The sequence below is a fragment of the Aspergillus ambiguus genome (genome assembly GCF_047715705.1).
Source record: "Aspergillus ambiguus strain CBS 117.58 unplaced genomic scaffold BDV59scaffold_3, whole genome shotgun sequence".
Classification (NCBI taxonomy): Eukaryota; Fungi; Ascomycota; class Eurotiomycetes; order Eurotiales; family Aspergillaceae; genus Aspergillus; species Aspergillus ambiguus.
The window spans coordinates 788,457-814,297 of NW_027395516.1; the positions used below are offsets into that span (position 1 = coordinate 788,457).

Sequence of the window (25,841 nt, forward strand, 5' to 3'; positions counted from 1 at the left end):
CGATGTGGAGTTCGTGATATCCCAGGTCCATTGCTTCTTGTCAGAGTGCCATGTGGATTGAGTATGTAATATGAACAAATATATGAAACTAGGATATATCAATTGGCGATGACAGGTGGCTCTAATCCATTAACGGAACGGAGCCAATTGTACCAGCAAATTGACTGTGGCTGTCTAGTCGCGACTTTCAGACAGCTTTAAATGTGCCCAACCCTCCGCCTTTGCTGCACCGTGGTCTTTAGAGTTTGTATATGCATATTTCTCTCTGCCCCCAATATGCTTCGTAGTATTGGAGCGGCAATTTTGGCCACTAGCCTGCTATTGGCTCCGGCCAACGGAGCCACATCCCAGGCATACACATGGAAGAACGTCAAGACGGGAGGTGAGTTATCCTTCAGTAGCATCGGCCTTTAGATAAACTAACACGTTGGGAACACAGGTGGAGGAGGCTTTGTCCCCGGAATTGTGTTCAATCCATCTGCCAAAGGCGTTGCCTATGCTCGCACGGATATTGGAGGTGCCTACCGTCTCAACTCAGATGATACGTGGACACCCTTACAGGATTACGTAAATAACTCTAATTGGTGTGTATCTTTAGATTCTTTCTTGCCATTATGAAGACGCTAATATCGTCTCTAGGAACAACTGGGGTGTTGATGCCCTTGCAACAGATCCCATTGATACAAACCGTCTGTATCTTGCAGTTGGCATGTACACTATTAGTTGGGACCCAAATAATGGAGCAATTCTCCGTTCCACTGACAAGGGTAATACTTGGGCGGCGACGAACCTGCCATTCAAAGTAGGAGGTAACATGCCTGGGCGTGGCATGGGAGAAGTATGTTGCTCCTAGCAAGGTGTCCAGGGTAAGAATTCAACTGACCGATGAATCAAAGAGACTCGCAGTGGATCCAAATGACAATAGTATCATATACTTTGGGGCTAGAAGTGGACACGGTCTCTGGAAGAGCACAGACTACGGTGTTACTTGGTCCAACGTTACCTCCTTTACCTGGACGGGTATGCACCCAGAGGTTGGAACTGGTAGTTCATCTCTAATCACATTTCTGCTTAGGAACTTATGTGCAAGATGCCAGCGCAGAATATACTGCCGATCCTGTTGGAATTGCCTGGGTGACCTTCGATTCTACTTCTGGCTCTAAAGGATCAGCTACTCCTCGCATCTTCGTTGGTAAGAAAGAAAGCCCTTTGACAATGCTCGAATTGAGCTGATAGTATCAGGTATTGCCGACACTGGGAAATCTGTATTCAAAACAGAAGATGGTGGTAAAACATGTAAGTGCCCAGCTAGTTCCAAAAATCAGCAAGAATCGTGGCTCACCTGTGACAGGGGCGTGGGTATCTGGAGAGCCGATGTATGGCTTTCTTCCTCACAAAGGTGTCCTTTCCCCAGCGGAGAAAACACTTTACATCTCCTACTCGAACGGTGCCGGTCCATATGACGGTACCAACGGAACAGTTCATAAGTATAATATTTCATCTGGCGTATGGAGTGACATCAGCCCGACATCAATGGCAAGCACATATTATGGCTACGGTGGACTTGCTGTTGACCTGCAAGTTCCTGGAACCATCATGGTAGCAGCGCTAAATTGCTGGTGGCCTGATGAGTTGATCTGGAGGAGCGTCGATTCTGGTGCTACCTGGTCCCCAATCTGGGACTGGAATGGATATCCTAATATCAACTATTACTACGGTTACGACATCTCTAATGCTCCCTGGATCCAAGACAGTACTTCAACCGACCAGTTTCCGGTTCGAGTTGGATGGATGGTTGAAGCCCTGGCGATCGATCCATTCGATTCCAATCACTGGTTATATGGCACTGGCGAGACAATCTATGGTGGGCATGACTTGCTTAAATGGGACTCTGCGCATAATGTGACATTGAAGTCGCTGGCTGTGGGTGTTGAAGAGATGGCCGTTCTTGGACTCATCACTCCCCCAGGGGGGCCCGCTCTTCTGTCTGCTGTTGGTGATGTTGGGGGGTACTATCATTCCAGTCTCGATACAGCTCCGTCACAATCATTCCATACGCCTACATACGGAACCACTAATGACATCGACTACGCGGGAAACAGTCCTTCAACCATAGTGCGATCTGGATCGAGTGACACAGACCCAACTCTTGCCCTTTCTCATGACTTCGGAAAGACCTGGTCGGCAGACTATGCCGCCTCGTCTAGTACAGGTACTGGAAAAGTTGCTCTTTCTGCTAACGGTGACACCATTCTTCTTATGTCCAGTACCCAGGGTGCTATGATATCGAAGAATCAGGCCACCTTAAGTGCTGTTTCGAGTCTCCCATCTGGAGCTGCTATAGCGTCAGACAAGTCTAACAATACCGTCTTCTACGGCGGTTCTGCTGGTAGTTTCTATCTCTCGACAAATGGTGGCACAACATTCCAGAAAACCGTTAGTCTTGGATCCAGCACTTCGGTGAACGCCATCCGTGCTCATCCTTCAGTTGCCGGGGACGTCTGGGCCTCTACTGATACGGGGCTCTGGCACTCGACAAACTACGGCAGTAGTTTTACCCAAATTGCTGGTGGTTGTACTGCTGGTTGGAGCTTTGGTTTTGGTGTTGCCTCCTCGACCAGCGGATACCCGGTAATTTATGGTTTCTTCACAGTAGATGGGACGACTGCGCTGTTCAAGACGGAAGATAAGGGTGTTAACTGGCAGAGGATATCAGACGCTAATTACGGTTTTGGCGCGGCATCAGCTAACATTGTCAATGGCGACTTGTCGACGTATGGACGTGTCTTCGTCGGAACGAATGGGCGGGGGATTTTCTATGGAGTGCCAAACGGCAGCACTCCAACTGCTACAGCGACTTCGTCCACGGCCTCGACCACTAAGACGAGCACGTCGACTACGTTTACTACCTCAACGAAGACCACAACATCGACATCCACTACGAAGACATCATCCGCCACTACCACTACAACGTCGAAGACGACGACTACTACCACAAAGTCGACCTCAACTACTTCATCGGCGACCTCCACCAGCACTAGTACACCTTATGGACAATGCGGTGGAATTGGTTATACAGGTCCAACAACTTGTCCGAGTGGGTGGACATGCAAATACTCCAATGACTACTACTCCCAGTGTAAGTGAACCTGTGGTTGATTGGCTGAACACGAGCTGATGAAAAGATAGGCGTACAGTAAATCGAGAGAATTCTGTGGATGACTAGGAAGCACCTTTCAGCATAAGAGGTTGATGAACTTTAGGATGCTTTTATAATTATGTGATTTCAGCGCAGCTTGTCAGCCAAGTGCTCCCGGGCGATGGGGAATCTTCTATATTTCTACTTTCTTTGATAATCCTCGTTTTATTTTCAGATATTCATTACCTTAACAAACATTCTGGGGCGTCATATAAGTCAAGTAGAAGCCCACTAAAATCTCCAAAGTGCTATATTTGCGCATTTGATACCTACAGGCATTGTGAATACCACTGGCTTATGACGGTACAAGTGTAAGGACTCTGGCAAGTGCTTGCACCTGTATATCCTTGTCCACCACACTGCCCATAATGAGCGACAGTACCGCTAGAACCAGTCGAACCACCCGAGTCACCACCAGAAGAGCTTGAACTCAGCTTGCTCTTGACGAACGTAAGGGCCGCTTGGCCATACTCCGCCCCATAGCCATTATGTGTAGCAGCATTGCTTCCATTGCAACAATAGGGGTCAGGAGCATCACAGTAGGATTGGACCTTGCTAGCAGATGGACAGGAGAATCCTGCCGGACGGGCGTCGAACTAATACAGCAACACACATTATTAGACATATGCGTATAGGCAAGGAATGGAATAAACCTACACCCCCCGCGGCACAAGTGCCGACATTGTATGGTAGGCCAGAACGGAAAAGCGGATCTCCCATGAATATGGCGGCCTTGACCATGTTCACGGCCGAGGATGAAAGACGGACAGCGGTGTTTGTAACCCCTTGGTTAGGGACTCCTCCTCCACACAAGGCTGCGTCCATAATTTCTCCACCCTAGAAGGAATTCTTTGTTAATCGCGAATTCAAAGAGACTTTATCCAAAGGATGTAGCAGTTACCTGGGAGTATCCAACCAAGACCAATTGGGTGCTAGGGCATTGGGTATTGTATGCATTGACAGCGGATGCCACGGCATTAATTCCAGCAGCCACAGATGCCGAATAGCTTACTCCACCACATGAGGATTGACCTCCACAGGCTGGGTAACTAATGGCTTCGGAGGTAGAGCCCGGATAGGCGTTCAGGATGAGGTTCACCACAGTACTCGAAGAACCATAGCCGGCTGAGGCAGTGGTCTCGCGAGCGCCGAAGACATGCACTCCTGGGCAGCTCTGGCGCTTTACAACTCCTAGGTCGTTGGCAGCGGCAAGCCCCAGGAGTGGAAGGATTGTTAGAGTCCAAATCATGTTGAGAACGGGATGTCAGCTAGAGGAAAGCGATAGATGGCAATAAGTGTCAGATGCTGTGTTGGTAGCGCTCAGCAGATCTGAGGATTCCGCCTATTTATACCCCTTGTTGATACTAATGGGATGAAGTGATGGTAGGCTTCCCTTAGCCCGAGAATTATATCCAACGCCTTTGTGGCCTTCTGGCCAGCTCGGATCGACAGGTTAACTTGTTGATCGACTTTAGCCGTGAAGAATCCACACAGCTCATCTAGCATATTGGCTCATTGCAGATCGGATGAACGGATGTTCTCTTGTTTCTATACTATAAATTGATTTTTTGGTCTAGAAGGGTCTCATTTGCGGGGGAGGTAGCATGAACCTGGCAAGAATCAGGCGGAATCTAAATTGACTAACCCATGGTTCCTACATGCTGCAGGGGGCCCTGGGAGCAGGTGGAGAACCTGTTCTCGTATTTGGCTTAGACTATGCCAACACCAAACAGGAAACAATGGCCGTTTATAGCCTAAAATATAAACGCCTTAGGGAATTCGTGGTGTCTAGGTATTATTTTGCCGGTCTACGGTGATGTATAACTGGCTGCGGTTACCCATAGATATGACCATGATAATTGTGGGAAATTTTAAGTAGAAAGTCTGTGCAGTAGATCAGTAACCCTGCTGGTCATTCCAGTATAACGTTCCATGTTGGACTTCCGGGCCTGTCGCAGCAAATTCCCATCCGAACTTGATCTTCACCCATTGCATGAAGTGACTGGCAATCTTGACATGGCCAACATCGGTCGGGTGCCACTGCGGTGCAATGTCGTTATGCTGGAGAATACCAGTTGTGTCGAAATAATGAATGAAGTCTCCCTTCTTCTTGAAATGCTGATAGACGTTCTTGATTTCGTCGACCCAGATCGGCCCTTGGACGTAAGTATCTTCGTACGCACCGAAGCCGCCCCAGAGTGACTAAATGCGATGTTAGTCTGTATCATTGTGATGATGAGGAGTATCATGTTCTACCATCAAGACGATTTGCGCATGCGGCCAGATCTTATGGATTCCTCCAACGAGCTCAATATAGTCATTGTAGTAGTTGGTGCTCGACACATTATTGACGATATTGTTGTCGTTTGTTCCGATGTTTATCACAACCAGATCAGCGGGCTTCTGCTTCTTAAAGTTCCACTTTGGTGGGTTATCACCGTAGATCTGGGTCGCACGCCAGGAGGTATCACTGGTGCGGTACCATTGGTATGTCTTGATTCGACCATGAGCATAGATTATCCAATAATTGCAATTTCAGAAACGCACCTGTCCGCGCAAATTTCCCCAACAATACTGATCGTGAAGGCAGATGCCCGGATAAGCCTAGGCCAGTGAGCTTAGCTCTGCGAACGGTAGAGTACTACTCACTGTGAGCGAATATTCGACATTACCCAGGCCGGCGACAAAATTATATGCCCAAGACGAGAGACCTTCGTACGTCGCATAGTCTCCCGAGCTCAGACTTTGCAGGTATTAGAACGAGAAAGGTACGTCCTTTAGCCAGGTTACTTACGAATCGCCAATTATTTCCACCATTTTGTCGTAATCATCCACTTTATAAATGGCTGAGTTACGTGCCACGGAGACACTCTTGAGCTGGACTGTGCATGGTCTCAGCACCGAACAACAAGAAGAGCGACCGACGAGAAACTTATCCATAAGCCCAATTCGTCACTAGTTCCATTAGCGTTCTGGTTTACTTCCGAGCTCCATACGTCTTCTCACCTCTCATTTCAAATGTCTTCTGCGCAGTAGAGTCTGTCAAATTCACCCCTATGGTAGAAGCCCCAACGAACTGGTATGTGCTATTGGCTGTAACGTTCGAGAACTGCCAATCCTGGCCCCCGATTCTGCATTTCTTCAGCATGTCGTGTTACGACTGGAAGGAAAGGAATAGGTACCTGTACGCTACTAGTACCCCCTGGTCTGTATATTGTCCGAAGCTCAATGCGAGCTGTGCTTGTTAGATATTGGTTCATAAACGTGTACACTCAAGTCGAGATTTACCTTTTGCCCAGTAAAGGCAAACTTGACCCCAGGAGCTCTGCTTTCCTTCAGAAAATATCCAAGCAACTACAATCATTGAAACTCACGACCACCCTACCGTTGGTTAGAGCAGGACTTCCCCCATTGTATTCACAACTCACAAGAGATATGCTGTTCATCCCACCGACCCTTGTACGAGATTTCAGATGCATCAGCTCCGTACGTTTTCCATTCGGCACTACCATTGCCAATCGGGGATAACAGCTGTGCTTGGCCTGGATAGGGATCTAGACGTGGCTGGCCATTCTCCAGAATGGTCGCCGAAGCATAGAGGAAAATTGACGACAGGAACCAAAATGTCCGCATGGTGAAAAAATTGCGTAAACACCACAAGGAAATAAAAGCATCTGATTAAACTAGTGATTCTCCGATGCTATGTGATTATATATATGGGATTGGTCTACGGCTCGGACTTGCAATGCCTTTTCGAAACAGGTTAGTTCGCCAGAGCAGTAGAACGCGGCGGCCCACTCTGTCTTGAAACGGCGGAGTCGGATTGAAGGAAGTTTTCCTAGGAGATTAGATCACCCTGGATGATGTTCATCTATGGAGGCTGCGAGGTAATTTTAGCAGAGCATTTCTGCAGTGCATACTGGGTTCTCCCAAGATCCTGGACTAATGTAATCACGCATGCAATCTTGATTGACCCGTTCTAATAAACATAACGGAAATTATGATTCTCCTTATCCGTGTAATCCGAAATCATGGGCGCTTCTCCCTTTTCGGTTTCCGGATGTGTCTGGACGACAGCAGGGGGCCCGTACTTCTTGTCTCGTTGCGCGTTTTCCCACCGCCAACACAACCCGAGCAATGCGATGAGCACGACTGCCACCGCGAAGCAGATAATAATGGACAGAAATCCGCTCTGCCATTAATTAGTGCTCGATACCTCTCCGAGACCTGCAGAGTACTGACCTGGTATGTCGGCGCTTCGTCCTCGAAGAATAAGAACGGCCCAATAATGTTGCCAACACAGTACGCGATAAACATCATCGAGCTGACAGTGGCCTTTTTGGTGAATCCGGCTACGTTTGACGAGACAAGGGACATGGTGAGAGGAATGCCGGCGGCGAAGGCGACGAATATGAAGACACCGAAGAGCTGGGCTCCTTGGCTGTCGACTGCGTAGATAAGAACGCAGCCGATGAGGCTATTTAACGATCGTTAACACATGTTAATGGATGTTTGAAGTTGGCCATATACGCACGAAACAGTTGTACAGCAACCAGCTAAAATACAACGGCTGTTATTGGGAAACCGGCCGGCCAGGTATGTGCTGCGATGATCAGCCAATTTGATCCCCAGGATAATCCCGCATATCGGCGACCGGCAACGTACCTCCCGATACTGAAGATGCCATGGACCGCGCCTAGGGGCATGGAAAGAAGGTAGACTTCAAGAGTGGAGAATCCGAAGCCAGCCATAACAAGCGACGTAAACTACGCACATATCAGCATATCGTCCGTCAGTCATGCTACGCACACCTACCGTTGTTAGACCTCCATTGGGAATGCAGTTTGCCACCTGGAAAAAGAAGAGAATCCAGATCTTATAATCAGTCAAGGCTTCCCAGACCTGATCCCATTGAATCTTATCATTCTTCACTCCGGTTTGGTTGACACGAATGCGCTCTACCGCCTCGGTGCGCTCTTCTGAGCTCAAAAACCGCGCAGAAGTCGGGGAATCAGGGAGGAAAAAGCCCAGGACGAATGCCCACACCCCAGTAAAGATACCATAAATGATGAATAGCCACTATACTTCGTAAGCATCAGATTCATCTCGTGAAGTGCGAGTCCGGCTACCTTCCACGCAGCAACGGAGTTCCGGATATGGGCCACGCCATAGGCAATGAGGCCGCCGAACGCCGTCGCAATTGAGTTTCCCGCAAACCAAAGACCATGGCGCAAAGGTTGTTCCTCTCGTAGATACCACATACCCGTGATAAGACTGAATCCGGGGGACACGGCTGCCTCTGCAGCACCTAAGAGAAACCGGGCCGCCATAATCCCGGCAAAGTTGTGCGTGGCTGCATGGCATGCGAGGATTACTCCCCAGATAAGACTGTATTATACCGGGCATGAGCTCGTGTCGCGGGAAAGGAGATATGAAAGGACCATACAAGCACACCGCAAGGAACTTTGCGATAGGGAATCGCACCATGAGCATGGAAGATGGGTATGAAAATGCAAGATAGCCGATATAGAAGATGGAGCCACACCATGAGTACTGGCCACCGGTCAATTTCTAGCACTGGTCAGCGAGGGATGCCATAATCCTTGTCAGTGTGATGTACCAAGTCCTGGATGATACCCATGATAGATGCTTGGTTTAGGGTCTGCTTGTCCAGAAACTGGAGCATATAGGAGACTACCATCACGGGCAACAGGCTAAGCATTGGTTAGCTAGCCCTTGGCGTTCATGAATAGGATGTAACGACAGTTGTTCACGCACTGCCAATCGATCTTTCGGAGCAAATGCTTGCCCGATGGCATTCCATTTGTGTCCATTTTGTCGCGATGCAATACAACTTGGGCGTAATTGTTAAAACAAAGACCCAAAGACCGAGCCGCTTTCTCTGGTTACGAACCGGAGTATTGGAAAAGAAACAGGCAGACAGAATTCGAAATGGAATGCCTGGGTTTTTGTATCCCCGCAGTAGATCACAAACAGACGACACGATTACGCCCTATTTTCAGTGTGACAATCTCTATGATGGTGGCGCTAAAGCCCCCTGCTCAGCATCTTATCGCATATAGCCCGTCGGCTGAACACCACTCATGGCCATGGACAGATCGGGTATCATATCTTAAGCCCATAGATAATTGGCCACTTTGTAAATGGCTTCTGGGCTCACGGCCAAGAAGGGATAGCTGCTTGGTTCTCGAGTTAGGACGGTCTTGGTCCTATAGGTTTCCGAACCTGTTGGCTTGGGGTCATTCGGGGCTACTTCTAGGTCCGACCCTCGGCCCCCAGTTGTATATCTCCTGCCATGCGGAACGCTATGGCCCAGGAGAACGCCAATTGCATGCTGTCTGTATCAAATCGAAGGAACCGGTCCCTGAACAGGAGGAAAACCTTCAGGCACACCAACGCCGCTCTCTGGCACATCGAAGACTAAGCTTCCAGACCCCTACATAGGATCGAAGATTCTGCGGGGAAGACACCCCAAGAACCTCCGCATCTGGGCCATGGGAGGGGAAAAGATCATGAGCACCTATCAAGTTGGATACCTCGGGGTTGTAACTTCGGCCGCCGTGTAGATAACCGGAGAGCATTGATGCCGTTATCCAACGTTATCGGTGACTACAGATAATTGGCTGATAGGCGAGCACCAACCTTCATTGGAGCATTTGCCGACGTCAAGTCTCTATGATAGCATGTACTCCGTATAACTCAAACCAGAGGATATACTAGGTATCTTCAACGTAAAAGCGTGATCTGATATGTATATGCGAATATGAATCTATGTTCAACGGAGTCCCAACAATAACGACACCCAACCGGATCGGACCACATTCACATCACTGACCCGGCTTCTCTAGCTCATAAAATAGAAGATAGACCTCTTTCTGCATGCCAAGCACATCTGAAGTCTTGCACTCCTTGATCTTCTCGTCCGAGATACGCCACCAGCGGTCGTTGGCCTTGCGTCGACGGCGAAGTCGAGATGCAGCAGAATCCACTCCCATCAATGATGATTTGGAGGCGGACTTGCTCAAGCGTCCGCTCCCCTCAGTAGCCGGACTTTGCGGTTCTGACCCGGGCGTGAGGTGAGTGGCCGACTTCGACCGGGTACTTTGGAACGAGACACGGGAGCTCGACGTGCTGGGTCTCACAGCCGGGGAAGGAGGCGCATTCAATTGAGATCCCGTTTTGGAAGCCTTTTTTAGCGAACCGGATCGTGAAGGACCGGTGGAGGAAAGCGACGAGAGGGAAGGTGATGATGTTGAGGTCGAGATGTTCAGTGGCGGAAGTTCAGTATCAGGAGTACTGCGAGTACCAAGACGAGGACTAGGGGCGGTTGACGGATTCGTGCTCGCCGCGCGGCTCTGGGCATACGAACTGAAGACGTCAGGGGTCGCGAATGGCGGATAGAGGTTATTCCGGCGGAAAGACTCGTAGTGTCCGCTATGGTGACTGCCCTTGTGACAGACCACGGCCAGAAGCTTGAACCACTTCTGCGTTAGAATACCACCTAGCGGCAGCCGCTCCGGGAAGGAGACCTTGGCGGCATTCTTCGTCGAGCTGCTTTGGTCGAAGATGGACCGCGAAAGATGGATGGCAATGATCTTTGGGAACACCGTAATCCGCATATGACGTGCGATTTTCCGCTTAGGCGCAAGCTCTGCAGGTGGCAGAGCGACATCCTCCAGGGTCTGCTCCGGGTCCGTTGATAAAGCGCTTTGGATCTTTTCGATCTCCATCTCCAAAAGCTGTCGCTCCTTTTCGCCGCGAGTGCGCATCAGGTCTTGCGTCTTCACGTCGAGCGCATGCTGCAATCGGCACTTGTCACACCGGAAGTCCTCAATATACTCCGTTTTGAGCAATCCATCGAAGCAGGCATTGAGAGTAGTGGAGCTCTTCTGAGGGACTTGCAGAGTCAGATTGACAAACGACGTCTGGTTCGGCTTATATTGATAATGGCAGAACTGGCACTCGATCTGCGACTCCAGCTTGCCTTCGAACGGGAACCCGTATTCGTTGTCGATCTCCTTCAGCTTGGTGTCTATGATAGCCGGAAGACCGTTTTCCGAGCCATCATCAACGCGGACTTCAACCTCTCTCTGGTTCTTCTCTGTTGGCACATCGTTTCTGGAGTCGACCGCACCGGGCACCGCGCCCGCAGGCACCTCAATTGCACGCTGGGCGCGTTGTCGCGCCTTCACACCGGCGTGGTACTCATCACAGAGACGCTCGGCCACGATTTGCAGGAACTCCTGCGCATCCTGTTGGTTCCGGCTGATCCGAGTGCGGAACGCATACTCCAGCGCTTGTATGAAATCACGGGCCGAGATGGTCTTTTTGTAGATAGGCCGTTCGTTCAGCCGGTCCAGCATCTCCTTCAGCGCCCTGGTAATGGTACCCTGCTGCAGCTCGCGGATCCTGTCGGGCTTATCGCCCCGGCGCAGCTCGCGCACGTCGGGGAGGATACTGTAAACCTCCGGGCCGTCCAGCTCGCGGCGGTGCAGCTCGCGGATCAAATAAACGCGCAGATCGCCCAGTCCGGCGAGCGCCTGGAGGACGGAATTTATAAAACAGTCATTGGCGGTATTAGCCAGTCCGACAATGCTCTTTTTGCGGTTGCTGTCACTGACCTCGTCGCTGTCGATAGTGAAGTTGGGGCCGAAGACGTAGAAGAGGGCGACAGCGGCGAGGGAGGCGCCGGCCGCGTATGCGGCGACTGTGGTTTGTTTTTCTGGCATCAACTGGCGGTAGGAGGGAGGGAGGGAAGCGAGGGGCAAAGAATCTCCAGGTAAGCCGGTGTTGTTGGCGCTATCGGAGCTCCATTGATGGCTGCCTGGAGAGCGGGAAACTTGAAGTTGGAGACCGGTGGCGAAGAGAGCGACTACTGGAAAGGAGTTGCCAGCCGGTTCAATGCGTGGAGTCTGTGTCCCGGGTCGAGTTTGAATTGCTAGTTATGATATCAGTTCGTCAGCTGCGGATTCCCCATAAAACCGGCGGGAGTGGAGAGAGATGGGGTAGGGTTCAAGGAGAAAAGAGGGGGTCCAATGGGAATATCTCACCTGGAAGGCAATCTCGACAATTTTCTGGGGATCGGGAGCAACCAGGCAATGGACAAGCTTGATCGACCCTGATGGATGTACCACAGCACCAACACTGCCGTGCGAAATGGTTTTCTCCGTCCCAGCGCGAGGTGGTAGGAGGGAGTCACTTGCAGAACTGCCCGAAGTTCCCGGAGGTTTCTTCAGCGCCGAGCGCGCCCTAGGGCCTTTTCCCGACGCTCCGTTCACACCCCACATTCTGCGGTGGATTTAGCCGTACGCCGTCAAGCCGCGATGGAGGAAGCCCCTGTGGGCAGAGATAGCCGTCTGGTTAGTCGTTGCCAGATCGACGTGTCTTGATCGCCATGTGAAACAGGTACTGCGTCAGTAAGTGCCTGGACGAGACGAGCCAAGTTAGTCCTTATTGCTATTCTTGTCACACGGAACGAAGATCGCTCACTGCTTCGGTTTGGGCTGGGCGATCGCGAATGATCAATCCGCTACTAACGGCGATAGCGCCGAATGGTGTGCTGCTCTTATGTCATGGACGACGAGCCAGGGAGTTGATCAACCCACTCAGTCTCGGTGAGCTGGTAGATGGACGGAAGATCCATCGCATGGTTGCTTTTTCAGCCCATTCCGTGTCACAAACAATGGCCCGAAGCAAGTATGATGTGGGAGGGACCGAGGGAAATGAAGCTGGCAGACAACTGAGCTGTTGTTGTGGTTGGTGTCTCTTTTGAGACGGGCATCAGGTGACAGGGCCAGCCTCTTTTGGCCAGTCTGCTACACAACAGGTCAATTGCCCATCTACAGCGATACTTTCCCGGTTTATTTCTTTTGCCAAACGCAGAGACAATGTATTCGTCGCAAAGTCCACTGTTTCGTTTATGCCACTCTATTTAAACATCCATGACATGTCCCACCGCGTAGTAGCCGACCAATTATTGAACCAAAGATATCTCAAACATCATTAACAACATTTTTCTGTCCATAGAATCCAACACAGGTTCAAGCGCGCATAGACACAGGCAGAGTGTTGACCTTCTCCTTGAACAGGTCCTCGGCCTGCTTCCACACGCGGGCATTCTTCCAGTCCTTCAACTGCAACAGGCTAGGCAGAAGCGCCTCGCTGAACATCTCCGAGCTCTCGCGGGGGAGAAGAGAAGGCAGATGGTCAATGCTGATCACACTCAAAGGAGGACCCTGGGTGCCTGCAGGGAGGATCACGGGCACGGTAGGGTGGTCGAAGGTAGTCGTCACAGTATACACGGGGATAGGGTTGTGAGGGTTGGTACTATGGGTGGATTAGCTATTGCCTCCGTAGGATGTAGGACAAGGGCACCATGACTTACGTATCAGCGCTCACGTCGCAAATGACCGACAGACGACGGTTGGGGGAAGAGAGGGTCTCGCCGTTCAAGAAGGGGGGGATGGGAGAAGAAAGATATATACAGTTGACGAAGATGTCTGCGTCCTCAATGATCTCCTTGAAGGGGCCACCTAGAGCATGAACAGTCAATACAAGGACGAGGACATCATACGTTATGAGGACATTCGACAGGCATACCCTTCTTCGTCTCCTCCATATCCCACTGGATGATGTCGGACTCGGCAATGCCAACATCCTTGGCGAGCTGAACGGCACCCTTACCGCAGCGTCCGAGCTACACGGCGTCAGAATACTAACCCTACAAATGATCAAATAAAGGTGGACTCACAGCGCCAATAACAAGGACCTTGGGCGAGCGGCCAGCTATCTTCTTGCCCGCCTCGAGGGACTCCTTCACAGACTCGATGAGGAGGTCTTGGTTGGCATAAGGGACCTCACCGGGGAGAGGTTCACCCTCGGGGTGCGTCAACTGCCAAGCCCAGTTCTTGACGGCCAAAGCGGAACCTGTGATATCCTGAGTCTCAATTCACCCAAACGACAAGACAATGGGATGCATACCCGCATAACCGGCCGAGTATCCGAAGGCTGCACGCAGATGTCAGTTTCCTGAGAAACAGAAGTCCCACAAGACACATTATCGACTTACCGGCAACTCTCCGTCCAGTATCATCCGTGAGGAACTCAAGATCAAGAAGAGTACCACCACCACGGGGCCAGCGGCTCAGGACCTTCTCCCAGCCACCCTGTTGCTTGTAGCAGTGCGCGAAAGAGATATGAACATGCTCGAGGGGGAAGTCATCCTCAGGAAGCTCCTTCAGACCCAGGACAAAGGCGTCTTTGGGAGCGTCCTTCACCCAGGAGCCTTCCTCAACCAGCTTAGCTCCGATCTATGTGGCGGAAAGTTAGAGATTTTCGTGGCTGGCTCCAATGTAGCATGATAATACCTTCGGAAATTCATCATCTGCAGAAACGATGATAATTAGCACGTTGGTCACCGATAGAAGTGTCAATTGAATCAGGACCGAGCTCAAACCGTACCTTCGAAGATCCGCTGCGTCGAGCGCTCCACGGTCACATCGTAGCCAGCATCAATGAGAGCCTTTGCAGTGGTCGGAGTCACTGACAGTCATATTAGCACATGCCTCAATGGATAGAATGGACCAATGCTGTCGCCATTGAGGGCACGAGTTTATGGCGGGGTACACGCACAAGCAGAGCGCGCCTCAGCGGGCTTGGTTTCGGCACGCAGCCAGATCTTATTCGAAGACATGGCTTCTGGGGCGAATTGATGGTCGAAGAAGGAAAAATAACGGGAGATGGAGACGTGGAAGCTTGTGGGAGGTAAATATTAATCGACAGAGGCCAATAGATCTATGACACAGACTTTCCTGTCTGAGTTAGGTGACCGTGGGGGAAGACGAAATTATGGCAGGTTATTCCGTTCCGGTGGGAGAGGATGACTCAGCAGCCCGATGTCGGGACGATCCGTGTCTGGATTGATGTACTCCGTACGCGGTGATAAACACAGGGGATGGAAAACCAAATGAACAAGTTCGATTGAAGCCTATTGAACAAGACAGAAACATGTGATTTACTTTATTGGCTTTTCAGCTGCCCTCGAACATTTAAACATCCTCTCATGCGTTACTCAAGATGGGGTGCTGAGCACGGGGTATTGTAAGGTCCCATCTTCATCAGTTAGTTAGCCTTGGTACGGCTACGAGTGCGACTACCAATGCCATCGGTGGGAATGTCTTTCTTGACAGCATCCTTGCCCTTCTTAGGGCGGCCTGCCTTCCTTTTTTCTCCGTTCGCACTGTCCACTCCATTCTTGGACCCAGCCTCGGTCGTCTCTGCATGGACCTTTTGTTTTTTCGCAGCCGGCTCAGAAACGCCAGGCTTCTCAGGATCGGCAGGTACAGTGCTGGCTTCAAGGTCTCTCTTCTCTCCAGAGTTGGACTCATCCTTCTTATCGTTCGCAGATGGCACATCGGTCTTCTCGGAGGCGGCGGTGGGCACAGAAGACTGGTCTGTAGGTTTCAGATCCTCCACAGGCTTGCTGACCTCGGTCGGCTTCTTCTCGGGGGCGCTCTTCTCGTCCGCAGGCTTGGACCTGCCGCTATCCCCGTTGGCTTGCTTGGCGGTGTCATCAGTGGATTGTTTACTGCCATCGACGCGGGAGGTCTCTGGAGCCCAGAAAGTTAATATAAGGGATGGGACTAAGAGCTGTGATAGACAAAACATACCTGGAACAGCGGAGGTGGCGACAGAATTCGCAGTCGGTTCAGAAGACATGATGACGGATCAAGTACTATGCAGAGGACAAGGGATGTTTGAGGTTAACAATGTTGTCGAAAAGGAGTCGCAGATGCAAAGCGACAATAAATTGCAGGGTTTATGGGGGTGTTTCGGGATGGGAAGGGCTGAAGGACGAGGAGGTAGTCAGGAAGATGCAGGAGGGTTGGGAGGTGAGGTTGCGCGGTGATGTTTACTAAGAGCGACGTCTTGGGGTGCTGACTGGCTTTGATGCGACGGGGGCCAGTCTCGGTTGGGGCGAGCCCCCTTCGCCCACAACAAATTGGGAAACACAACACAGTAACACTGTCAAGTCCAGCTCGAGGGGGCGCATCACATAATCCTTCCATGCAGAGGCGGTTGTGTCGGCGAAGCATGCCAAGAAGAGGAGAAAACCTCCGTTAGTGTGGCCCGTGTGGAGCAGGATGCGGAGTGGACTTCTCGATGGTGCAACCTGATGGGATGAGGGTGATTACGCGCGTGCAGATCCGGGCTGACGATTCGCCTTCTCCGGATCTCTGAGCATGTTTATGTCCATGACGTTTGCGGCCTCTTCCAGTCCTCATATTAATGCCAGATCCAGACGTGCCAGTAACTCTTGTTCCTCCGCGGACGTCAGGTGGCCATGTTCAGATGCCGCCATCGAATCAGTCTTGCCTGGAAGCTGTTCCTGGATGAACCGGGCCAGGTACGCGGCATCCCACAGCTTCTCTTGATCGATTAACACGCGAAGGCCGTCAAAGGCAGCACGTAGGAAGTTTTCCCGGCGGCCTTCGGGCCAAGAGTCGAGCCGATCAGAAGAAGGAAGCGCATCCACGAAATCGAGAAGAGGCTTGACGTCTGGTCTGGTAGGGTGGTATATGGGGATCGTAGCCATTCGGGTCGATCTGGGGGACAGCTTCGAAATCGTCCTGATGAAATCATCATACATCGAGGCGGGCACCTGTTTGGTCTGGGTCGGTGCGTTCTGCATTACAGACTGACACAGGTGGGTAGCCGCAGGTAACAGCATTGGTACCCGGCGTTGGTCGACCTGTCCATCATCTACGGACAAGTAGGTTTTGCAGGCCTGCAGATAGTATCGCATGGCGGAGGCCAAGCCTCCTCCGTATTGAGTTTCCGCGCTGAGAAGATCAACTAGAAGATTACTGAAGACCTGATGCGCAATGGTTTCAGGCAAACGACCACGGCGGCCGCCAATGTCGTGCTTGGCTAACATCTTCAACCATACCACCACAGTCTCCTGTAGGCCTTCGGCAACCATGAATTTGAGCAGGGAAGCTGTTGATGCCCGCGACTTGAAGAGGATCTTCCTTGTCTCGGAATCGGAAGCGAACCACCAGGTAACAACCTTTGTGCCCGCCTTGGACTCCTTCATCGCCTTGACAAAGCCGGTACCGGTGTGCGGGCTGGCGAGGAGGAGCTGGGACTTGAGACAACTGCGGAGACCAGAGACAGTGACGGAGCCGGACGCGACAAGTTCATCGAAGACCACCATAGGTTCCTTTGCCAGTCTCTGTTGCTCGATACTACCCATGCCGGATGGGTCGCGGTGCAAGGCTGGGTTGGCGGGCTTGGAGGGGACGACTCGGAAGAGGGGATTGTCTAAGATGGTGCGCAGATGGCGATCGGTAGCCTGAACGGACGAGTCCGGAGCTCCCTGTGACCGTTCGGCGGGGAGAGATCTCTCTCGATCGGAGGAGGAAGTGGACGGATACTCATGATCGAGTTGGCGACGGAAGGAGGACGTAAGGGCATTGAGGAGTTGCTGAGACTCACGAGGTGTCCGAGGCAATGGGGGATGGATTTTGGACCAAGAACGGAAGTTAAAGATGGAGGTACCCTTCATGATGAGGGAGTTTGTGGGGGACTGAGGTGGGAGAGAGTGGGAGAATTATCGGATTCTCCCTGCATGAGGAGCAATAATGACCATTTGGGACGAGGAGGATGAAGCCCAAAACGGAAGGGAAAGTGAAGCCAATCATCGCAGCAGGTGTGGGCGGTGAGAGACGGCAGTTACCGGGCGCGGTATTAATGGTACGAGTGTGTACGCGTATATTACCATCTCTAATCACCTGCACCTCAAGATAGTCCTAAGATACATCGTATCTCATGGGTAGATATATTCAGTTGATCGAGTGGGTTATTCCGATAGACCTTACTCTCAATCGACTCAGATAGAATTGGTTTCATGGGGAAGTGAGATCGAGAGGCTGAGATCGGAATCGATCCATCGGATGGAGCCGATGTGTCGTCATTAGGGAACCTTCACGATGGTGACGAAATGGAGAGGATTCGATGAATAGAGGATATTATCTGGCATTATTTTATAAATTAGAGGCACATCAAAATCTAGGGAAAACTCCATAGGTGTCTACATACCAAGGTATAAGAGGTATACTACCTGGTAGGTACCCAAGTACCTACTGTACTCAAGTGGGTTCAGCTGTACAGCCTCGTTACTTACACTCGCCCATCATTCTCTTCTCTTCTTCCTCTTCCTCTTCTTCTCTTCTCTCTCTCTCTCTCTCCTCCATGTGTTAATGTCTCCCTCCTCTCTCTAACTCACTCCATCCCACTTCTCTTCTCTCTTCCTTCTCCCTCTACCTCACGTTCGGTCTCCTCGAATCCCTCCTCTTCCTCCAGGTGGGTGTTTCAACCTGGTGAGTCCCATCTCCCTGCAGCCTTCAAAAGGTTCTTCCAGGTTCACTAAACTCTTTTTTACCCGCTTTTTCTGCCACACTAGCCGCACCTTGTTTTCTCCCTTCGTTGAATTGTTCCTCCTCCGTCTCTTTCTCCTCCTTCCTTCATCTAGGGGAATCTCTCGCACACTCGGTTCCATTCACAAATCATGTCTGAAGTGCAGTCACGGACCTCTGCCTCTCGGGGCAGAGTATCTTCTCGCGGTGGTCGCGGCGGCTATAGCTCCAGAGGTGGTCGAGGTGGCAGCAGCAGATCTGCAAAGGCTGACAACGCCGACGGCACACAACCCGCCTTCGAAGATGAAGGAGAACTCGGTCTCATGAAGAAGAAATACTCCGGCACTCTTCCCATGCTGAAGGAATTGTTCCCCGACTGGACTGACGAGGATCTCGTCTTCGCTCTGGAGGATGCCGATGGGGACCTGGAACAAGCCATTGATCGCATAACGGAAGGTGAGTGTCCTCCCTTCCATCCTCTTTTCTTCCACTGCCGTCAACTAACCCGTCATCTTCCATCGTAGGCAATGTCTCGCAGTGGGGAGAGGTGAAGAAGAAGACTGCAGACCGACCCCGCCCCAAGCCCAAGGAGGCACAGGCTGCTCCGACCGAGACAACTTCGGCTCCCGTGCGTGGTGCTCGTGGACGTGGCGGATTTGAGGGCCGCGGTCGCGCCCGTGGTGATCGTAGTCGAGGCGGTCGCGGTGGTCGCGCTGGTGTTCATACGAATGGAAGCCGGTCGGACAAACCCACCGACACCGCCACTACAGCTACGACCACGACCGCTGTTCCTGATGCAACAAAGACCGAAAAGACCGTCAGCGCTCAACCCGCAACCGCAGAAGCTGTCGATTCGTCCAAGGAAGCTCCCAAAGATGCATCGAAGCCGACTGGCGGAAATTGGGCCTCCCTGTTCGCGAAACCCACCCCTGCTCCCCAGCCTGTCCAGAAGAAACCCGCTCCCGCTCCCGCTCCTGCTCCTGCTCCTGAGAAGCCCGCGGCGCCTGAACCTGCCCCGGTCCAAAAAGCTCCTGAACCTGCTCCTGTTCCCGTCCCCGCTCCTGTCCCTATCCCCGCTCAAAAGGCACCCGAACCCGTTATCCCTCAACAACCTACACAAGCTCCCGCTTCTTCGACCGATGTCACTCCTCCTAAGGATGACTTGACGAAGAACAACCTTGCTCAGATCCCCGATGTCTCTCCCCCCGCTCCCACCGCCACTGCTGCGAGCACGATTGGCAGTACCCTGGATGTTAATGCCGGTGCGGCCTCCACCCCCGCTCGTGGCGCCCCTGGCCTCTACCCCGGCAGCGCCTTCAAGCAGGGCCCTCGTGGACCCGGTGCTCAGCGTCGCGTGATGGAACAACAGGAGGCCGTTGTCATGCCCGGTAACCACGCTGTTGACCGCGCGGCCGTGCAGTTCGGCAGCATGGGCCTCAACGGCGACGCTGCTGATGTCGATATCGACGAGAACCGTGAAGAGGCCGAGACTCGGGCTCAACCTCCTCAGCACTCCCCCGTGGCCCCTCGTGCCTCCCTCCCTCCTTCCACTCAGCCTCAGGCGTCCGCCGAGACCCCGGCCGTTGCTCGTCCGGCTCCCGGACTCCCTCCCGTCCCCCAAGGCTCCGCCGATACCTCCTTCACCGACTTCGCTCGCTACACGGATGCCCAGAAGCCCTACGACCCGTTCAGCCAACAGGTCTCTCAGCCTCAGCCGCAGATCCAGGAGCCTTTTGCCAACCAGGCCCCCGTCCAGCCCGCTGTCACGACTGGCAGCGAATACTCGCCTTTCTACGCCATGGACCAGCGTCTCCCATACAACTACTATGGCACCTACGGTCAGTCGCAGGATGCCACGGCTACCCAGCGTGCCGCTGCTGGTTTTGGCGCTGTGACGGGTGCCGAAGTACAGCCTCATGTCCCTGCGACCCAGCCTCCTAGCCGTTACGGGCACGTTGACGCACCCAACAGCGGTCATACCACTCCTAACCCCACCCTCCCTGGTGCCACCCAGGCCCCCACTGCCCAGCACATGCCGGGCCAGGCCGCGCATGGTTACGGATATGGCTACCCTTACTTCTCCAACCCTCATTACGCTTCCTACATGAGCCACATCAACCAGCACCAGTACGGCCGGAACCGTCCCATGTACGACGATGCGCGCCGGTATGACGACCACTACATGCCTCAGAGCCAATATGGGTACGGCAGCCAGTATGCCCCCTATGGCAAGGCGGGCATGTACGGACAACCCCACGCCTTCTCCTACGACCACACCTCGTCTCCCGCGACTGCTGGCAGCTTCAACCAGGCTATGCCTGGCCGTGATACCATGTACGGCCGGACTGGATCGGCCCAGCCCTCGGAGAGCCAGCAGACCGCCGCCGGCTCTAACGCGTTCGGCACGGGAATGTCGGATGTCTTCGGCCGCTCGCAGGGCAGCTTCGGTCAGCAGCAGCCTCCCGTGACGACGGAGGAGACGAAGAGCTTTGACACCCCCAAGGCGGGCGGACCCAGTCCCTCGCTGGCGCAGGCCAACCGCCCCGGGTCTGCCACGAATAGCGTTCCTGGTCAGCCCCAGGCGCAGACCGGTCTCCCCCCGCTCCAGGGTCAGCAGGGCCAACAAGGATTTGGCGCCTACCCCCAGCTGAACCCCCAGTATGGAGGACTGGGATCTCTTGGTGGACACCAGGCCGCGGCCACTCAAACCCATCACCAGGCAACTGCCTATGGTAACTACCCGGGAGCCGGTTTTGCCAACTATTATGGAAACACCGGCCGTGGCGGCTGGGGAGGTAATTACGGTCACTAACGGATCATGGCGTTGACATTTCTTTTCTCGTTTGCTTTTCCTCGTTTTGCTCAATCTGGTTTGCTTTTCTTTCCGGGATGATGAAATTCGCATTTCCATTTACTCGGTGGGGGACGGTCAGCCTGGATCAAAAACATGATATATTTCATCTGTTGCTTATTTGCCTCTATTCTTTTGTCACTCCTGCAGTGTGTAATCTCTTCTCTCAATGGGACCTTGGCTGGTTGCTCCTTTGACTTGTCTTTTTATTTGATGCACGGTTGATCTCACGATGCTATATTGAAGTGGAAAAGAAACGTCCTTTCATATTGTCTCTTTTACTCTTTTTCTTTTCTTTTTTTCTTTTTTTATTTTGCCTTTGTTGATCCGGATCATGACATTGAACAATGTCCTGCTTTTCCTTTGCGTTTGTTAACAAAATTTCTTTCCCTCGGGCTCTTGTCTCGCCTTGCATATTTTTCCGCTTCCTGTACTACATACTTGGGTTCAGTTTGGGCTGCATTTATGCAATTTGACTGGTTAGGACAAGGGATGGAGGGGACAAAGAATGCAAGAATTGATCTATGGCGTTGTATTGACCTTTCTTAGATGTAGGCATGGGCCAGCTAGTTATAAAAGTGAACTACCATTGAGCTGCGAGGAGAGTTGCGCACTCGATATGCTTCAGATTCACCCCTACGTACCTATTTAGTCCCCAGCGGTATGCAGCATGAACGCAGTTGGAATGTGCGCACGTTCCGCCTTACCTAGTTAGGAAGGTGTGCAAGTGACATCAACTATTCAATTCGATTGGCTCGTAACCTCGCCTGACCGATATATATACATCTATAGATATAGATAATTAGATAGATCGTAGGGTCATGAATTTGATTCTTCGTGCATAACTATCATAAATTCGACTAAGCAGTACAGAAAACAGCACGGAAACGGAGAATCATCGAAGCCGTGAATACGAGCAGAAAAATAAGCTAAAGCCAGCAGTAACTTCATTAGGAAAAGGGTGGGAGCCTGAGCCTTAATTTCGGCCCACGCGGCAGCCTACCGACGCCATAAACAAGGGTTATAAAGCGCCCCATACTCTAACGCAGTCTCATCCATCCATACGTATATATTTGTTGCGGAAAATGGGCGGCTGTGACATCTACTGCGCGATATGCGGCTCGACATTCTCCAGCACCCAGTTCATTTCAATTGACTCTGATGACGAAGGCGACAACACCTACGACGGAGAGGTCATTGGCGATAGTGACATCAAGTGGCTTGATAATCTGCGCGCACTCGGTATCAATTCGAACGTTACCGGAGAACGAAAGTGGGTTACGGAGTAGTTTCAACTTCTGTATGGTGGTTCTGACAGTGTTAGGTCGTTTCTAACGGGTGATGGTATCCACAATGATACAGTGAGTTCCGGTGCTGCGATTATAGACGGGGTGCTCTAATATATGCTCTAGGATATTATCCTTGCCTATCCCGGCGAAGGTTTGTTCGACCATCCATCATTATCAGGTCTATTGCTCTAACGGCGACGAAGACCCCAATGTCCCATATGAAAGAGGACTGAAAGAGCTCTGCTACTTCTACGCGTGTGTATCTGCCGTCTTTTAGTCGATCGAGGCTGAACGTTCCAGGTATATGGATATCTCCGGGGACCAGGAAGAGGAGCCCGTTATCCCATTCCACAAATTGTGTTTCGAGGAGATCTTCCTTAGATGCTTCAAGGACGAATCACTGAACGGGGACATTCTGCATGCGCTCTGTATGGAGCTGGTGAATAGAGTGCCAAACATGCTGCTGTTATATTACGGTGAGCCCACACCTCCGTGCGAACAATTCTGGGAGTGTAAAAAAGGCGAGGAGGTATGTCACCATCGTCCCAAACTTAAGTCCGGGCTGACAACGCGTCCTTAGCTTCTGGTAACGAACCCGGTGGATATCCCTCAGTTAAAGGGGTATCTGGATGAACTTCGGCCCACGACGGACCAAACAGGTTCTTCCCCGGCTGCGGACGTTCAAGAAACATCCGACATATTCAGCAGGCTTCCGCGCGAGCTACGCCATCACTTATTCGGCCTTCTCCCCATCGCATCTGTGTTGGCTCTCAAAGCAGCGTCATGGTCCATGCATTCCACCGATGTGCCGGAGACCAGCTGGAAGAAACGACTGCAGACTGAGTTGGGCTGGCTCTGGGAGCTTCATGATGTCGATCTATTCAAGTCGCAGAAGCTAGAGGCCAGGCTGTCGGCTGTGGTTGCGGAGTTAGAGGCGAAGAGTCGGTATAATAGGGAAAAGGTCGATTACATTCCCGGTCTTGCCAACCGACGGAGAATTTGGATGGTTTGTGAGGATATTAAGGATCTGTATCGTGATAAGGTGGCTGAAAGCGAGGGCCGCGTGCTGGATAGTTCGTCAGCTTTGGCTGTCTGCAGGGTTAACATCTCTGGTGGTGGTATTGAGGAGTAATATGGAAGATAGCAAGTCACTAGCAGCGCCAGAGAAACGACTATCTTGAAACCAAAAGCAACGAAGCTATAGCTATGCGAACTCAAGAAAGACAAGCCGACCGGATTCGTGCGCGAGGACCACAAATCCCTTATATATCGCACAGCACAGAGCTTGATATTCGTTTGGAAGCCATGACGCCTTTCTCCCATTGCGCATAATCCAATTCCCAATTATGGCATCCCATAGCCAGGCATATGCCGGTCCGGATCGAGCATAGCCACTGACCCTTTCTGGCATGTTCCGGTAGCTGGGTCCCAGACGTGCCCTTGACAATCCCATCCTGAATCAGATGCGAGCATCCAACCATGATGGGAAATTGCAACGCAATTGACTAGTATATCAGTGGGCAAAGATGCGTTTGTGGTGGTGCCGGACGGCTGCATTGGTACCTTCTCAGTGGCCAGCCAAGGAAAGGGTTGCGTCTGCTATTATCAATCAACAAGAAGTTTTACCGGATGCTGCCTCGTTAGCATGAGGGAGGCCTTCTCTGATTGAAACGAACATCAAAATGAATTCCGCAAGACTGCCAAAGGCCATGCCAACCATTCCTCCCACTCCACACCTAGATACCGGGAGATAGAATCAATCAAAAAACGGCCCCCGTCTCCAAACACCCATAGCTCCCGACAATCATGAATTAACACTGCATAATGCGCCAGAATGACAAGCGCCTCCGGCCGCCGTCGCCGCAACAGGTCGATATAATCCATCCCCACTAGTACAGGCCATGCAGTACCTCCAACAACTGAAGGATTGCTAGTCCCGTGGTCATTTGCGGTAATAGCTCTCCATAAGGCTTCCACAGCCTGCACATAGCTTGCCGTGATCGACGGTCCAAGCCGGGCGGACTCGATGCGCTTTATAAGAGCCCTGCACTCCGTGTCGAGACAGGTCCGGCCGTTAGTTTTTGAATCGAACTTGGCTTCGGCATGCAATAGAACAGGTCTTAACGCGGACTGTCGCAACATTGACCAGGACTCTCCGGTGATAGAGCGTATACCGGTGTGTAAACGGAGGGAGTTCACGAAGCGGTCCAAAAAGTTCTCGAAGTCATCTGGGGAATTATGGGGGCGACACACTAACGTGTCGCACAGCATATGCATACCTAAGCAACCCGAAAACAGAAATAGTGGAACGCAGTTGTCCTCTGTGACGGTGATGTCGTCACGGGAACTGTTGAAGATCGTAAGTGCGTGGGTCTGCAGCTGAGCGGCATGGTGGCGGTAGAATGCGGATTGCTGCACGTCTGCAGTCTCGCTGAAGATGATACTTTTATGAAGGGCGCTGAAAGCCAATATCTCATTCAGAAGGTAAGGCGTTCTGAGCGATATCGTGGCTACCTCCGAAGAAAACACAATCTGTGCCTGGGCGTGGAGATCTTTATCCAGAGACGGCCATGTCTCCGTAAAATAATGATGCAGGAGCTCAAAATGGAGAACATTCGCCGGTGGCGTGTCAAGTAGGTACGGAGATGATGTGCCTGTCGATGGAATTGGGAGATCACCTGGCGGAGAAATGCATGGGGATGATGATCTTGGTGTGGTGTTGCTCACGGGTGACTGGCCCACGATGACTCGTCTGAATGGCTCAGCGTACTCGCAAGAACGTTCGGAAACAGTGCATTGGGAGCACTTGGGCCTGGTCTCATCGCACTGGGGCCGCTATTAGAAAAGACTTTTGGAAACAAGGGGTGGACAGACTTTGATGTGGCGTCGTTTGCATTCAATACAGCCGTTGCGTGATTTTCTATGTCTCCTGCGCGGCATGATGGCTTGCAAAGATATTGTACATAGTATCCATTTTCAAGTCATTGCTAAGGTCGCTGTGGAGGTGCTGGATGTTGTAAGCGAGGTTGAAGTTGAGGTCTGGGGGCCTGACCCAAAAAGGGAAT

The 25,841-nt window shown here is 51.9% G+C and overlaps 10 protein-coding genes across 10 annotated transcripts; 3 read left to right on the plus strand and 7 right to left on the minus strand.

Annotated features, from left to right (window-relative positions):
- Nucleotides 1-276: 276 nt before the first annotated feature.
- On the plus strand, nucleotides 277-3,147 carry BDV59DRAFT_190933 (putative endoglucanase; the record flags this gene model as incomplete). The annotated part of the gene is made up of 7 exons (XM_073691828.1): nucleotides 277-382; nucleotides 440-584; nucleotides 640-838; nucleotides 897-1,020; nucleotides 1,076-1,192; nucleotides 1,243-1,296; nucleotides 1,352-3,147. The coding sequence occupies 7 exons, from the start codon at nucleotides 277-279 to the stop codon at nucleotides 3,145-3,147; spliced, it is 2,541 nt and encodes an 846-aa protein (XP_073551892.1).
- Nucleotides 3,148-3,494: 347 nt separating this feature from the next.
- Nucleotides 3,495-4,448, minus strand: BDV59DRAFT_190934 (cutinase-domain-containing protein; the record flags this gene model as incomplete). The annotated part of the gene is made up of 4 exons (XM_073691829.1): nucleotides 3,495-3,583; nucleotides 3,630-3,795; nucleotides 3,857-4,036; nucleotides 4,101-4,448. The coding sequence occupies 4 exons, from the start codon at nucleotides 4,446-4,448 to the stop codon at nucleotides 3,495-3,497; spliced, it is 783 nt and encodes a 260-aa protein (XP_073551893.1).
- A 647-nt stretch (nucleotides 4,449-5,095) lies between these two features.
- On the minus strand, nucleotides 5,096-6,832 carry BDV59DRAFT_198554 (SGNH/GDSL hydrolase family protein; the record flags this gene model as incomplete). Its single annotated transcript, XM_073693175.1, has 10 exons — nucleotides 5,096-5,401; nucleotides 5,456-5,692; nucleotides 5,747-5,803; nucleotides 5,849-5,942; nucleotides 5,994-6,081; nucleotides 6,206-6,330; nucleotides 6,382-6,434; nucleotides 6,488-6,524; nucleotides 6,574-6,580; nucleotides 6,628-6,832. 10 exons carry the CDS (start codon nucleotides 6,830-6,832, stop codon nucleotides 5,096-5,098), a joined length of 1,209 nt encoding a protein of 402 aa, XP_073551894.1.
- Nucleotides 6,833-7,178: 346 nt separating this feature from the next.
- BDV59DRAFT_198555 (allantoate permease family MFS transporter) lies at nucleotides 7,179-9,033 on the minus strand (the record flags this gene model as incomplete). The annotated part of the gene is made up of 9 exons (XM_073693176.1): nucleotides 7,179-7,391; nucleotides 7,442-7,676; nucleotides 7,734-7,802; nucleotides 7,865-7,965; nucleotides 8,015-8,278; nucleotides 8,329-8,587; nucleotides 8,646-8,770; nucleotides 8,820-8,913; nucleotides 8,978-9,033. 9 exons carry the CDS (start codon nucleotides 9,031-9,033, stop codon nucleotides 7,179-7,181), a joined length of 1,416 nt encoding a protein of 471 aa, XP_073551895.1.
- A 1,014-nt stretch (nucleotides 9,034-10,047) lies between these two features.
- BDV59DRAFT_190937 (bifunctional saccharopine dehydrogenase/ubiquitin carboxyl-terminal hydrolase) lies at nucleotides 10,048-14,912 on the minus strand (the record flags this gene model as incomplete). The annotated part of the gene is made up of 10 exons (XM_073691830.1): nucleotides 10,048-11,952; nucleotides 13,279-13,546; nucleotides 13,605-13,752; nucleotides 13,820-13,916; nucleotides 13,971-14,146; nucleotides 14,201-14,227; nucleotides 14,289-14,529; nucleotides 14,587-14,603; nucleotides 14,681-14,761; nucleotides 14,852-14,912. 10 exons carry the CDS (start codon nucleotides 14,910-14,912, stop codon nucleotides 10,048-10,050), a joined length of 3,021 nt encoding a protein of 1,006 aa, XP_073551896.1.
- Nucleotides 14,913-15,204: 292 nt separating this feature from the next.
- Nucleotides 15,205-16,313, minus strand: BDV59DRAFT_85160 (uncharacterized protein). Its single transcript, XM_073697200.1, has 2 exons — nucleotides 15,889-16,313; nucleotides 15,205-15,828 (listed from the first exon to the last, which is right to left on the minus strand). The coding sequence occupies exons 1-2, from the start codon at nucleotides 15,935-15,937 to the stop codon at nucleotides 15,341-15,343; spliced, it is 537 nt and encodes a 178-aa protein (XP_073551897.1). The 5' UTR covers nucleotides 15,938-16,313; the 3' UTR covers nucleotides 15,205-15,340.
- BDV59DRAFT_85156 (uncharacterized protein) lies at nucleotides 16,314-17,872 on the minus strand. The gene has a single exon (XM_073697199.1). It carries the CDS (start codon nucleotides 17,784-17,786, stop codon nucleotides 16,500-16,502), a length of 1,287 nt encoding a protein of 428 aa, XP_073551898.1. The 5' UTR covers nucleotides 17,787-17,872; the 3' UTR covers nucleotides 16,314-16,499.
- A 184-nt stretch (nucleotides 17,873-18,056) lies between these two features.
- Nucleotides 18,057-22,089, plus strand: BDV59DRAFT_169867 (putative RNAPII degradation factor Def1). The gene is made up of 3 exons (XM_073688325.1): nucleotides 18,057-18,253; nucleotides 18,320-19,090; nucleotides 19,159-22,089. Exons 2-3 carry the CDS (start codon nucleotides 18,789-18,791, stop codon nucleotides 21,446-21,448), a joined length of 2,592 nt encoding a protein of 863 aa, XP_073551899.1. The 5' UTR covers nucleotides 18,057-18,253; nucleotides 18,320-18,788; the 3' UTR covers nucleotides 21,449-22,089.
- A 483-nt stretch (nucleotides 22,090-22,572) lies between these two features.
- Nucleotides 22,573-23,908, plus strand: BDV59DRAFT_198561 (uncharacterized protein; the record flags this gene model as incomplete). The annotated part of the gene is made up of 6 exons (XM_073693177.1): nucleotides 22,573-22,760; nucleotides 22,812-22,848; nucleotides 22,900-22,927; nucleotides 22,980-23,031; nucleotides 23,077-23,305; nucleotides 23,357-23,908. The coding sequence occupies 6 exons, from the start codon at nucleotides 22,573-22,575 to the stop codon at nucleotides 23,906-23,908; spliced, it is 1,086 nt and encodes a 361-aa protein (XP_073551900.1).
- Nucleotides 23,909-24,237: 329 nt separating this feature from the next.
- Nucleotides 24,238-25,790, minus strand: BDV59DRAFT_85179 (Zn(II)2Cys6 transcription factor domain-containing protein). Its single transcript, XM_073697201.1, has 3 exons — nucleotides 25,651-25,790; nucleotides 24,453-25,602; nucleotides 24,238-24,375 (listed from the first exon to the last, which is right to left on the minus strand). The coding sequence occupies exons 1-2, from the start codon at nucleotides 25,714-25,716 to the stop codon at nucleotides 24,454-24,456; spliced, it is 1,215 nt and encodes a 404-aa protein (XP_073551901.1). The 5' UTR covers nucleotides 25,717-25,790; the 3' UTR covers nucleotides 24,238-24,375; nucleotide 24,453.
- Nucleotides 25,791-25,841: the final 51 nt, after the last annotated feature.